Below are 12,551 nucleotides of genomic sequence, written 5' to 3' on the forward strand. Positions count from 1 at the left end.
CCAGGTCTCCTCAGCATTCTCCCCATGGAATCACGGAAGTAGATAGAGGCCCAGAGATAAAGTGGGCCTTGCTCCCCAGAGAATTTCTACATTCTGGAAGGAATCAAGAGGCTCCAAGCTCTCTGCCTCCAGAGTGGGAGTTGCTATTTGGTTCTTTTTGCCATTCCATAAAAATGAGCACCAGAGGGCAAGTGAAGGGATATTTTGGTCTCAGCAACAAAATGGGGAAAACAGTTCTCAAGACCCAACATACCCCACCTTGGGAAAGAAAAAAGTTCCATGTGTACAGAGAGGAAGGGGCAAAAGGTTCTATTTTCTTTCACAATGAAGAAAAGTCAACAGGATGTTCTCCAAAGCTACAAATATACTTTTCAAACAGTAAATATCTCTATTAGCTGCACGATGCCAGCTGGCTAATTCTGTCTCAGTAAAACCTTTCCAAAAAAGCTCCTACTCTTGTGTAACATCTATTTACAAAAGCAGCTCTTCTGCACTTTCAGTTTGCTGGGTTTCTCAATCTTTTGTTTCTTCATCCCTCTCCTGCAGAGGCAGAGACAAGAGGCAGGCCCAGACGGCAGTTGAGTGGGGATCCCCTGGTCACCAGGCAGCTCTCTCGATCTCTGCCTTCTAGGAGAGTCCTCCACTCCTGTTCTAAAGAAGAAAGAAGCTAAAACCTAGACCTGCTTCCCAGTTTTCACTTGGCTTCCAGAATGTTTCCACTGAATGTGAGTCTAGGCTTGGCCTGAGGGTGGAAAGAACCCTGAAATGACTCAATCTACTCCACTCTGTATCTTTCTGATATCTCTAGCTGGGCAAGAGATGCACAGCACTGGGGGGGAGGTGAGGGAGGTGAGAAGGAACAGAGGCTGAGCAGAGTAGGCGGTGGTTGATAGTGGCTGAAATCCTTGCTTCCCAGGGAGTGGTCTGGGCCTGAGTCACTGTCTCAGCAAGAGCAGGAAGGTGGGCGAAAGGCAGCAGCTTCTGTGGACTCCAAGGACGGCCCTTCCCCCATCCTTCTGTGACTCCGTCCTTGGGGTGCTGCCTGATCTGATGTGAGGCCCATGAGGCTACCACCACCCTAACAATCAGAGAGAAAAAGAGGATCAGGGTGAACAGCTGCTTGTCAGATCCATCCTCTCCAGCAGGCTGCAACACCCAAGGGCCAGCCTCAGCAAGGATAGGAGATCCTCCAGAGGGCAATGCAATCACCCACCTCAGTGCCCCTGACCACATCCTCTGGTCTCACCTATCCTTGCCCTAAATTAGCTGGACCTAAAACCAGAACACACAGAACACGACCCTTGACTCGCCATCAGTCCAAGGAGCTATGTGTGCTTAAAAATAAAGCCATGACTCTGTGACTTGGCTGGCTTCTTGGAACCAGAATAATCCTCTGGGCTTAGCTGTGATCCCTCCTTCTCACTGCTGCCCAGGCTGTTCTCTGAAGAGTAGACAAAATGAATCATACGATGTTAGGTCACGTGATAGCTGGAGACAATCCAATTGAAGTGATTATTTATTGAGCTTCAACTACACCAGATTCAGTGGTAGGTATTTCTCATACATCAGCTCACTGGGGGATGGACTCCAGAGCTAGAATACTGGGGTTCAAATCCCACTTTGCTCACCACCAGTTGTGAGATTTTAGACACATTATCTCACTGTCCCGGCCTATAAAATAGGACAATCATCTATGTTTCTTGGAAGTTAAGTGAGTTTCATGCTTCCAACAGCTCCTGACAAGCTGTAAGTGTCTGTGAGGATTTGCTATGAAGATGGTGCCAGTGGTATTTTGATGATGAAGAACAAACTGAGGCCCACAGGAGTGGCCATTCAAAGTTACATAGAGATAAGTATACCCTGAGGAATGTCTAGGAACCCTGAAATTATTCTGTTGTGGGGGCAAGCAGCTATCTCATACCATAATGTACCATGACCAGGCCCAAGTTTTTCATCTGCCTGAGTGGTGACTTCCTCCTAAGTAGTGGGAAGATTTGTGATAAAAGTTTGGAGATTGATGCAGCACCCAAAGGTCAAGATAAAGGAGGAAGGTACAACAAAATTTCAAGGAGGCAGTCTGGAACTTTTTTTTTTTTTTTTTTTAAGAAACTCTTGCCATGCATCAGTAACTCATGCCTGTAATCCTGGCTACAGGAGGCAGAGATCAGGAGGACTGGAGTTCAAAGCAAGCCCAAGCAAATAGTTCCCAAGACCCTATCTCAGCAACAACAACAAAAAACAAAACAAAACCCCAAAACCATCACAAAAAACGGCTGGTGGAGTGGCCCTAGGTGTAGGCCCTGAGCTCAAACCCCAGTACTAAAAAACAAAAGAAACTCTTAGTGTTTCACAAATTATCACCTATTCTCATTCTAATCTATAAGGCAAGACTGGTAGGAAATGGGCTTCCCATTTTACAAACTGGAAATAAGGCATCGTGAGGTGAGAGGCTTGTTCTGCTCGCTCAGTAGGCCAGAGAGAAACCTCCTATGGCCTCATTCTCACCACTGGCTAACTGTGCTCAGAGCAGACTTAGAGGAGCACCAGACCAACCAGGGAACATCTGAGGTACTCTCTCTAATCTCGTTCTCTCTTCTGTCTGTTACCAAAGAGCACTCCTGCCACCCTTTTCTTCTTCTCTGCTGAAAGTCTGGCCCTAGAAAGCAGGAGGCACAAGGAGCAGGCCTGGGAATGGAAACTGACTTCTAGACCCCTCTCAAGATCACCCCTACCTCTCAGCCACAGAAGCAACCATTCTCACACTATAGAAAGTGAGGTCTGCCCTAGCCATGATGGATATTATGAAATGTTGTAGCACCCAAAAAGTTACAGACAATATATAATAACTATTCATGTATCTACTACTTAGCATTGTCAGATTCTAACATTAAGCCACACTTGCTTCAGATCTTCCTCTTTAAGCAACAGAGTCATCAACTCAGTATCTGTGGGAGATTGGTTCTAAGACGCCCCCACTCTACGGATACCAAAATTCATGCATGCTCAACTCCTTTATATAAAACAGCCTAGTATTTGCACAGAACCTATGCTCAGCCTCTCTTACACTTCAAATCACCTCGAGATTACTTATAATATGCAACATAATATAAAGACTAGGTAGATAGCTGTTATGCTGTATTGTTTAGGGAATGATGACAAGGAAAAAAATATACATATAACCAGTACAAAGGGATGCAAACTTTTCAAGTATTTTCTCTCCTCAGTTAATTCTCAGATGTAGAACCCAAGGATACAAAGGGCTGATGCACATCTGTACAGATCCTGTTGAAGCTCCTAAGGATCCCACTGGTTTCATTTCCTTCTCTCTCTGTTACTATAGAGTAACCACTACTTTAAATTTGCTATTTACTATACTATTCCCATGGATAATCAAAATATAGCATTGTTGTACAAATGTAAACTTTATAGAAATAGCACAAGGTTAACAAGTCATTCTGAAGCTAGCTTTTCACATTCAGCATTGTGTTTCTGAGATAAGTCCATGCTGGTACACAGAACTCCATCTCACTAATTTTCATGGCTACATTTCACTGTGTAACTATATCACAGTGTGCTTCCCCACCTCCATCCTCTACAAGGATGTAGCTGGCTTGCTGGGGAAGACATGCAGGAGAGTCTCCTGTAGCACAGGTACAAAAGTCTCTCTGGGGTTGGGATGGCAGTGGCTCCAACTGCATCAGGTGCTGCAGATTCTCCAGTCCACACTGCCTCTACTCCTAGCGTATGGGAGTTCTCACTGCTCTTCATCTTCAGATAGTTGTCACTGTCAGAATAATGTTTTGTCAGTCTGATGCTTGTGAAATGGCATCTTGTTGGTTTAATCTGTTTTTCCCTGATTACTAATGAGACCAAACATGTTTGTACAGTTTTTTGTCCATTTGGATTCTTTTTTTTTTCTGGAAAGTGATGGCCAGTATTCTTTATAGTTGCCCCTCTGAATTTATTATAACTCAGCAAAGGTAACCAAATAAACAACCTATCTTTAGCTTGTGAAGTCAAAAGTTTAGATTCTAGTCTGAATATTTGTAATTATATTTCTAGATAGGTGCTTTTTACACTGGGGTCCATGTAGAATATCTATCACATTTTCCTTTCTTGCTGTCTCTTTTTTCTTTTTCGTGGTACTAGAGATCAAACTCAGGGCACACAGATCATTTAAACTCCTGTTGATCAATTTTATACATACATATATATCACATATATATATAAACTAGTCATAAAAATCAATTGAGAGCCAGTGCCAGTAGCTCACGCCTATAATCCCTAGCTACTTGGTAGGCTAAAGTTCGAGGCCAGCCTGGTCAAATAGTTCATGAAACACTATCTCCAAAATAATCAGAGTAAAATGGATTTGAGGTGTGGCTGAAGAGGTAGAATGTCTGCTTTGCAAGTGCAAAGTCTTGAGTTCAAATCCCAGTCCCACCAAAAAACAAAAAAACACAAAAATTGAGATTGAGTAGTTCTTTAAAACATGAAAGAGGACATAACAGAATAGAAAGTATCAGAGTGTATTGCAATATGCTGTGTGAAACTTTTATTTCAAGTATAAATATGTATGTGTGTGATCTGGGGTGTCAAAGATATTTCTAACTGCAAGTTGTGTTCAAAAATTTTTGGAAGCAATCATCCAAGTGTGCCTCCAGGACTCCTTTCTTTTTCTTCTCTGAGCTATCCTGCAGGCCACTGCCAAAATAATGGAACTAAATCATTACTTTTGCCATGCCACTTCCCTGCTCAAAAGCCTTCAATTTTCAAAAGGCCAGGCTCAATTTCAGTTCCCCAGCATGGCACGGAAAGTGCTATACACTAGAGTGCTAGTTCTTACCAACAAAACCTCTGCACAACCATCATTTACTGCACCCAAACTGGCCCCCTTAGTGTCCCATAAAACACCCTCCATGTATTCTCCCTCTATTCACCTTTTCCACACCATTCTTCTAACCTGGATCCCTCTCTCATGCCCCACTGAAATAGCAGGCACCTGCTGTTCAGTTAAAATTACATCTTCCACTTGAAGTCTTTTTTGGTGACTCTATACTGACATTTAGTGATCAGCTTTTCTTCCTTTGAACCCTAGCACTTTCCATAATACGGGCTGAAGACAGGGATTGACTATTATAGCCTTTTGAATGCCACCCAAAAGTTAGCACACACCTTTGTATACTGTAATGTTTAAGAAGCACCAAATGGCAAATATTTGTTGACTCTCATTTACATGCACCACATGAAGCAGATGCCCCTTAACTTATGGAGTGACAGCCTTATAAACCCATTCTAAGTTAAGAAGCTCTTAAGTGGAAAAGGAATTTACTAAGCATAACCTACAGAACATCCTGGCTTAGCAACACAGCACCCTGTTCAGTATCAGTTGTTTATCCTCAGGATCTCATGGCTAACTGGGAGCTACAGACCAAGCCTCAGGAATACCATTATTTAAAGGGCAAATAGAAGAGCCTAGAAAGATAGAAAAGGATCATATCTGCAGACAGTCTCCATTAATTTCACAGCAGATCTGGGTGGCAGCATCTGCTGGGATAATCCATTCCATGTTATAAACGGAAAAAACAAGACAGGGAAAGGTTGACCAGCCACATGGACAGCAAATGAAGAGAAGGTGAACGCAGCACTCTACCTCCTAGTCAACCTTTCTACACTCCTGTTCTCTCATCATTTAAACCTAAGATCATCACAGTGTGTGGTTCCAGAGAAAGCTACAATCCCTGGAAACAGCTAAATTAGATTAAGATCACTAGTCTTAATTCTATGGTTCTCCCTATATACCATAATAAAGACATATATACATAGGAAGAGAGTGGAGAGGGAAGAAGAGAGGGAGAAAGAGCTCAGTATTTGGTTTGGGGCCAAGGAGTGAATCAGTGATCTGGGATTGCATATCAAATGCTTTCTTCCTGGTAAGATAGATCACTGGTTGCCTTCCTGAAAGACAAATGAATGGTAGTGCAGGTACCCACTAAATAAACAGGGGGTGGGTGGGCTGCCTGCACAGAGGAAGCAAAGAACAAAGACCTCTCATTCTTCATGCAAAGTCCACAGTGTGCAAAGGGCATCAATATTGGACATTTCTCCCTGTGACATTTTGAAAGCCCAACCCAACCCAGAACAATGGGGACTCTTTGGGGACCATGGGCCATGTACCCTTAGGCCTTATATAATGATGGCTAGCATAGCCCATGTACTTAGTGAACTTGACCTTGGGCATCAGCCTCCCATGATGGCTCGACGTCATTCTGGTCTTTTCCACTACTGAGAATTCCAGTCTCAGATGAATGGATGGATTCATTCTGGGAGCAGGAAAACCACTTTGGGAGTGAATCAGAAGGACTCAGCCTGGGTCCCCTTGCCAGCCATTGAGCAAGGAACTGAGTGCGATTGTGTGCCCAGGAGCCGGTGCTGGTCCCCTCTCAGGGAGAGAGGGTCAGGGTCCACGCAAAAGATGACGTAGAAGCACTCTAAGGAGGAAGAGAAAGGAATCTCAGCTTCAAGGGACAAAGCTACCCTTTTAGCTTTGACCCTCAGTTCAAGGAAGTACCAAGATGTACATGTACTGGAAATTCTGTTTTGTGAAAAATCTTAGCTCCTGCTAGACAGTTAGCTGCCAATTTCCATTCTGTCCAACCTGATGGGCTTAAGGAAATTGGGCTGCTGGTTTTTCAGAAAAGAAACTTTCTGCAAGACAGTTGGAAACAACTTGCATCAGCTCACCAAGAGAATCACTTACTTCCAGTGTTTCTAGGCTCTACTCTTCTCCCCGTTAGTGAGCATTTTCTCCCAATTACTGAACAGATCAATTCAGTTTTTGAAATTCTAAGTGTCCTTCTAAACAATATAAACCAACTGTACTTTCTGCTTTTTTACTTTAAGAAATTAGTCATGAGAACCCCAAAGATTCAAAATACAGCAGGCAAGAAGACAACTTTAAGGCTGGAAGGCCCAGAGAGACACTTAAAAAAGAAGTAATTTCTCTTGGAAAAGGAATTGAAGAATTGCCACTTTGCAATTGTTGCTAGCTAGGTTGTAACAAGTTAGCCTTTTAGTCACCCATTGGTCTCCTACAGCAAAAGGTGGAAGGACAAGGAGCAGTTCCTACTGGACCTTATTAGGGCATTGCTCCAGGCTTCCGTCCACATACTGTGCAAACTGTCTGACATCTGTCCATCAATCTTGGTTTAAGAAGCAGATGGGGGAGGGGACAGAAATGTTTTACATTTTACATTAGAGAGTTATCCTTGACACTGCCTGACACCAGCTGCTTTGACTGGAACTTAGTCTCTGCTGATGGCCAAATGTTAGCCTGCAAAAGCATTCCTGAAGGATTTTCTATGATCTTCATAGAAAATTATCATGCACTTACTTTGCATAAATGTGTTAGATTCTGAAGACAAGAGTGGCAAACATGTTCCCTATATTAATGGAACTTGGGTTCTAAAAGGGTTGATTCATCTGGTACAACTGGGGGAGGGCAATTCAACAACTTAATACAAGTACAATACAATATAGTTGAATCTCATGAGATTCAGGGTTGTAGATAAACAGGCCTTTGGGCCTGGTGGGAAGGGCATAGGCAGCCTCTAATGAAGCCTTAGGAAGGCAGATAAACCATGGTTCTCTCCTGTGAACATAAATAATCCACAGCAAAGAACAGGGATTGATTTTTAGGCAAAGTGAGTCATACAAAATAGATCATTAATTAAACCTTATGAAGTGTCTACCATGAGCCAAATATCACATAGCTCTGCATCATCTGGAATTGTGATTCTACTACTGGAAGGCTCTTTGGCTTCTTTTCTCATGGAATGATACTTCCCATGAGGTTTAAGCTTAACTTTATCTATTTTAGAGAGAGGGTAGTGGGTCATGGCCCTAGAAATAATTAAGACTAGTACAATGCCACACTAAAAGGGTGAGTGTGGGGGGCCAATTCTGGTCCCTTCCAAAAGAGATGCAAGTTTTGTCTTTTGAAGACTGTTAAGAGGTGCCAAAGCCAATAACCTGAAAGCGTGTTTTTTTTTTTTTTTTTTTTTGATCCGTGAGCTGTGCCCAAGTTGCCACAGTGAAGGCCACAGCTCTGGGGCAGACAGGCGCGGTGGAGAGATGCCCATAGGGCCGAAAAAAGACACTGACTCCACTTCAATGGACAGTTTAAAAGGAAGGAGAGAACTCCTCACTTTGAGGAGCTGGGAGGACCCGGATCAGACGCACTGGAAGAGAGAGAGAATCAGATGCGGAGTCCCAGGCTAAGGGATCTTTCTCTTTTCGTCTCCCGGGGAGTCCTGCCAAGAGATGGAGACTCGGAGGAACGCCCCCGGAACGACCCTGGAGCGGGGGCAGTCGGCCGTCTCCGGGCGGAGGGGTCGCCGCAGGAAGGGCGGGCACTGGCGCCCTACAATGAAGCAAGGCCAGGAGCAGGGCGCGCCAGGGGCTCCGGCGGACCCCGCAGCCTGGTCCTCACTCACCAGCTCATGGTCCTGAACCTGGGCCGGCCACCGGCGTCCTCCGCCACAACTCGGTCCTCAGGGATCACTTCCGGATTCAGCCAGTCTCCAGGAAGTGACGCTAACCCCGCCCCCTCCGCCCGGAAGAGGCGGGCGGAAGGGCGTGGCCTGACGCGTTAACTCTTCCGCAGCCTTTCGCTCGCGGCTGTTTCTCTTGCAGGCGACCTTCGCGCTTTGGCTGATGGCTTCGAGGCCCAGCCGGTGACTGAGGCGGGAGGACATCTGGGGTGTTCTCAGCCTTCCACGCTGGCTTGTTAAATTCTCTTCCGCTGCCCACATGGGGCCCATAACGGGCTGATCTGTTGTTCTTTCTGTTATGCGGGTCCTAATCCAGAGACAGGAGCAACAATTTCGATGGAGGAAGGAGCCATTGGAGATGCGGTGTGAGGGTGACATATTTGCCGTACACTCTTTTGAATCTTTTAAATATTGTATGCAGCACATGCATTACCTGTTACAACAGAAAAATCTTTTCCTCTGTCAAGATGGCTCAGGGCTCAAATATAAATAGAATAGGTGCTTTTCAAGCTGGAATATCCTGTGGATTTACTCAACAAAAGAAGATGCAGAGGAAGAGTTGCTTCCTGGCTTCCAGTTGTTTTATTTTGTTTTGGGGGAGGAATAGCAGATACACCTTGTAAGAGGAGAATGGATGAGTTCTGGACTGAGAGTCTGGAGAAGTTCAGAGCTCTAGATCCATCTTTGACACCATGACTCAGACAAGTCATATGCCCTCCTGGGACCCTGGTCGGCTTACCTATAAGATGAGTGAACAGATAACATTACCAGAGTCTCCCACATTCAAGTTCTAAGTCCATTGTCATGTTGACCCTAGAGGATCTTGGGAAATAAGAAAATAGAGGAGGCAGGTCCTGTACAGAGAGGCAAGCCTAGAGAAGCCAGCAATTTTGAGCCATCCATGATGTCTGGGATGAAGCTAAACACCCAGAGGCCCAACTAGGTTTACTACCCATCTCAAATCTTTAACGTAGCAAGACCCGCAAAGTTACTGGAAAGAATGCTGGTCTCCCAAAGTCTGTGTGGAAAGTACCTGCTTTGAGAGAGTTGAGTTTGGCTTTCTGCCTGTGGCCCACTCACTCAGCTAGAAGGGTGCTGGGCTGAGGATAGATAGTCAGGTGTCCTGCTGTTTTATGTACTTCTGAGCTTCCCTGTGAGCCTGCCAGCACTGCTCCTTGGGGAGCTGCTCACAGGATGCCTGAACATCTCCTACTCTTGTGAAAAGCTTAGCCCGTGGGGTCAAGAGCTATATCTTTCCTTTTTATAACCAAAGGACAGCATAGTACAGGTTGATCCCACTTCTGCTAGGGAGGGATGGAAAGAAGCCAAGTGAGTTTGTAAGTAGAAGCTGAGAGTGGAGGCACTTCAGGTAGAGGCCATGCTCCTGGTTTCAAGCCTGGTAAGTACTGCTTCCTCCTGAGAAGTCTGAGCCTGAAGAGTGTTCAGGTGACGTAGGTCTACTTCAGGAATAAAGCCTCTGAAGAACTGGCTCTTCCGTCAACCACCCTCTTCCCCCTTCTTAGAACTTTTTACTCAGAAATTCATATGCAGGTGCTCCCCACAAATCCTCATTTCAGGGCTTATCATACCCTGTTTTTTCCTAGCCTTTCTCACAAAGAAGTCTAGTACTGCCCCTGACTTTTTCACCATGCTAACTTTAAGGAGGCTTCTGCAGCCAATTAAGACCCAGGCCCTTACATTTCTCCATGGATTTTCTGTCTTTGCTTGTTCCTGCTTTGTATCTGCTCAGTAAGATACCTCAGAACCACTTAGTTCCCTGGGCAGCCAGGAGCCCAGAATATGGGAGGAAGAGAAGGGTAGAGAAGATGAGGATATTAGGATGAGAGTTTCCAGGGGTAGAAAGTCCACACTGACTACTCAAAAGGTCAGGATGAAGTGAGATATCAGAAGCCAGGCTGGCGCAGCAATCAGGGCCAGAAATATCTCACTGGATGATGGCTGTGCCTCCAAGTGGTTTGAGAGTATCTGTTTCTTCTCCTGGATTTTGTCTTCTTTAATTACAACGTGAAGGGTTCAGGTTAAATCTGGGGTGGCAAATGGGTATCGGTTCATAAACTAACTTGTATTGTTCACAATTGGCTACCTGGAGTGCAATGTTAAGGATTCTGGGGAATCTGCCATTGGCAGGAAAACTGATTGATTGGTAGTATCTGCCTTTGTGAGCAGTGGGGATATGATAGTATATGTGCCGCTTTATTTTATTGTTATTTTGACACTGAGTTAATCAAGCATACATGACATGTCAGGTACTATTCTAGGCATTTCATATTTAATCCAAATAACATCCCTATGAGGTAGGTTTTATTATCATTTTACAGATGCAGGGATGAAGTAGAGATTCTAACCTAGGCATCCTGGCTCTGACCCTTCAGCTTTGCCACTTGGGAATACTACCTCTCCTAGATGATTTCTCAAATTCCTGCTACCTCTCGCCATCTATGGCTCTGTCAAGACACAGTGGGGCCACAAACTAGTGAGTAGATGGAGCCAGATGAAGAACTGGTCCTGAAGGTTAGCATGGGAGGATCGCCAGCACACAACCAGGCTCCTAGCAAGAATCCTGCGCTAGGGCACGTCCTGGGAGCTTTAATATGCATACTCACCTTTGGAAAGCTGGGGCCAGCAGATGGCAGCACATGGCAGGATGCAAGCAAAGGGCAGCTCCTGACTTGGCTTGGAAGTCCTTCAGGGTTCCAACAGCCCAGATGTCAAGGAAGGAAAGGACAAACAAGGGTGTGGAGGAAGGATAGCCAAAGGCCCTGGAGGAGGAGGAAGGCCCGACCTCAGACCTGCAGGGAGCTGCCATAGCCAATGCTCTGGTTCCACCCAGCAGCGGGAGCCTCGCAGCTTGTATTTCATGGTGCCTGCTGTGGGCTTTTTTTTCCTCCACTCTGGGAGAATGACTAACTTTAAGGACTAAAAAAAAAGTGTTTTGATTACACTGCCTTTTTACCAACTGGGAGCATTAGTCACCGTGGATTGCTGCAGATAACGGGGAAGGCAAGCAGCGTCCCCCTCCTCCCCCTCCTTCTCTCTGATTAGCTCACAGGCCCAGGGAGGAGATGAGTGAGAGTGTACAGGGAGGGAAAACAAGCCCCCTTGGAAATGTATTTCCCAGGCATAGGGCCAAGGGCCACTAGGGCTTACAATGCTAGGTCAGGGCTGAGTAGCCCCTTGATGGCAGGCTCTGAACTATGCCCAGACCATTCACTTAGACACAGGTGACAGGATGGCCACTGACCCATGACCTCTGGTGTCTGAGGTGGCTCTGGGTGGCCTTTTCCTTCAGGTAGGCCAGGGTACACCCAGGAGGGAGGAATTGGGGGATGTCACTAAAGACATGGCTCCTGAGGTGCTGCAATGTGGGCTAGCCTGAAGGCCATGATGTGGCTAGTAACTTCTGCCTTGGGCTGGCGCTCTCAAGACTCTGACTGGGGTTGAGAAGTTGTTTGCAAGTACAAATAGTACCTATGTCCCACTCCCCATGCTTTAGCATCCTCTCATTCTCTCTGTCCCCAAGGGGCAGTAGCTGTTACATTGTGCTAGCCTTCTACCCACAGCCACCTTCTTTGCTCCCACCTTGATGCTCAGGGACAGGAGGTGCTCTCCTGGCCTGGCCTGTTGGCCCAGGATGCCAGCTCTGGGCCTTGTGGGGAGGGCCCTAAAAGCAGGGAGGTTTGGAGCTACTTGAGGGACAGGCTGACCCTATGAGTCCTGGCCTTTTGGCCCAGCCCTACATCCCATTTGTAGAAGAGCATCTTTATTCTGGAAAGAAGCTCTTGGTCTGAGTGGCCCTTCATGTGGCAGAGTCACAGATATTTATGTGAAGAATTCCAAGTATTAGAATAACCAGCTCTTTATAGTCTAACAGTAAAGAAAAAGGCAGAAACACAACTTTAGTTCTAACTCTCTCAGGAGCGCTATGCTGGACTTCATCTGACCTTTGCTGCTACGAATTCAGTTTTGCAAGTAAAACAG

General features: G+C 45.6%; 1 protein-coding gene and 1 long non-coding RNA gene across 4 annotated transcripts in view; one reads left to right on the forward strand and one right to left on the reverse strand.

Moving 5' to 3' along the window:
• The window catches only part of Bin3 (bridging integrator 3), a 75,287-nt gene that overhangs the window by 44,988 nt on the left and 17,748 nt on the right, over positions 1-12,551 (reverse strand). Inside the window, exons 1-2 of one of the 3 annotated variants that reach the window (XM_074055171.1) lie at positions 8,496-8,611; positions 6,233-6,491 (exon numbers count right to left, since the gene is read on the reverse strand). The exons of 1 other annotated variant lie outside the window; for it this stretch is intronic. Coding sequence is in view for 1 of the 2 variants with exons in the window: in XM_020156659.2 (XP_020012248.2) it covers positions 8,496-8,503 (8 nt within the window). In the remaining variant the exon portion in view is untranslated. Of the gene's footprint in view, positions 1-6,232; positions 6,492-8,495; positions 8,615-12,551 lie in introns of those variants that run through there. One more of the 3 variants, XM_020156659.2, reaches the window with a different exon arrangement.
• Positions 521-8,810, forward strand: LOC141416932 (uncharacterized). The gene is made up of 2 exons (XR_012441569.1): positions 521-725; positions 1,734-8,810. It is a non-coding gene; the product is annotated as an uncharacterized lncRNA (long non-coding RNA).

This window comes from Castor canadensis, chromosome 14, assembly GCF_047511655.1.
Source record: "Castor canadensis chromosome 14, mCasCan1.hap1v2, whole genome shotgun sequence".
NCBI lineage: Eukaryota > Metazoa > Chordata > Mammalia > Rodentia > Castoridae > Castor > Castor canadensis.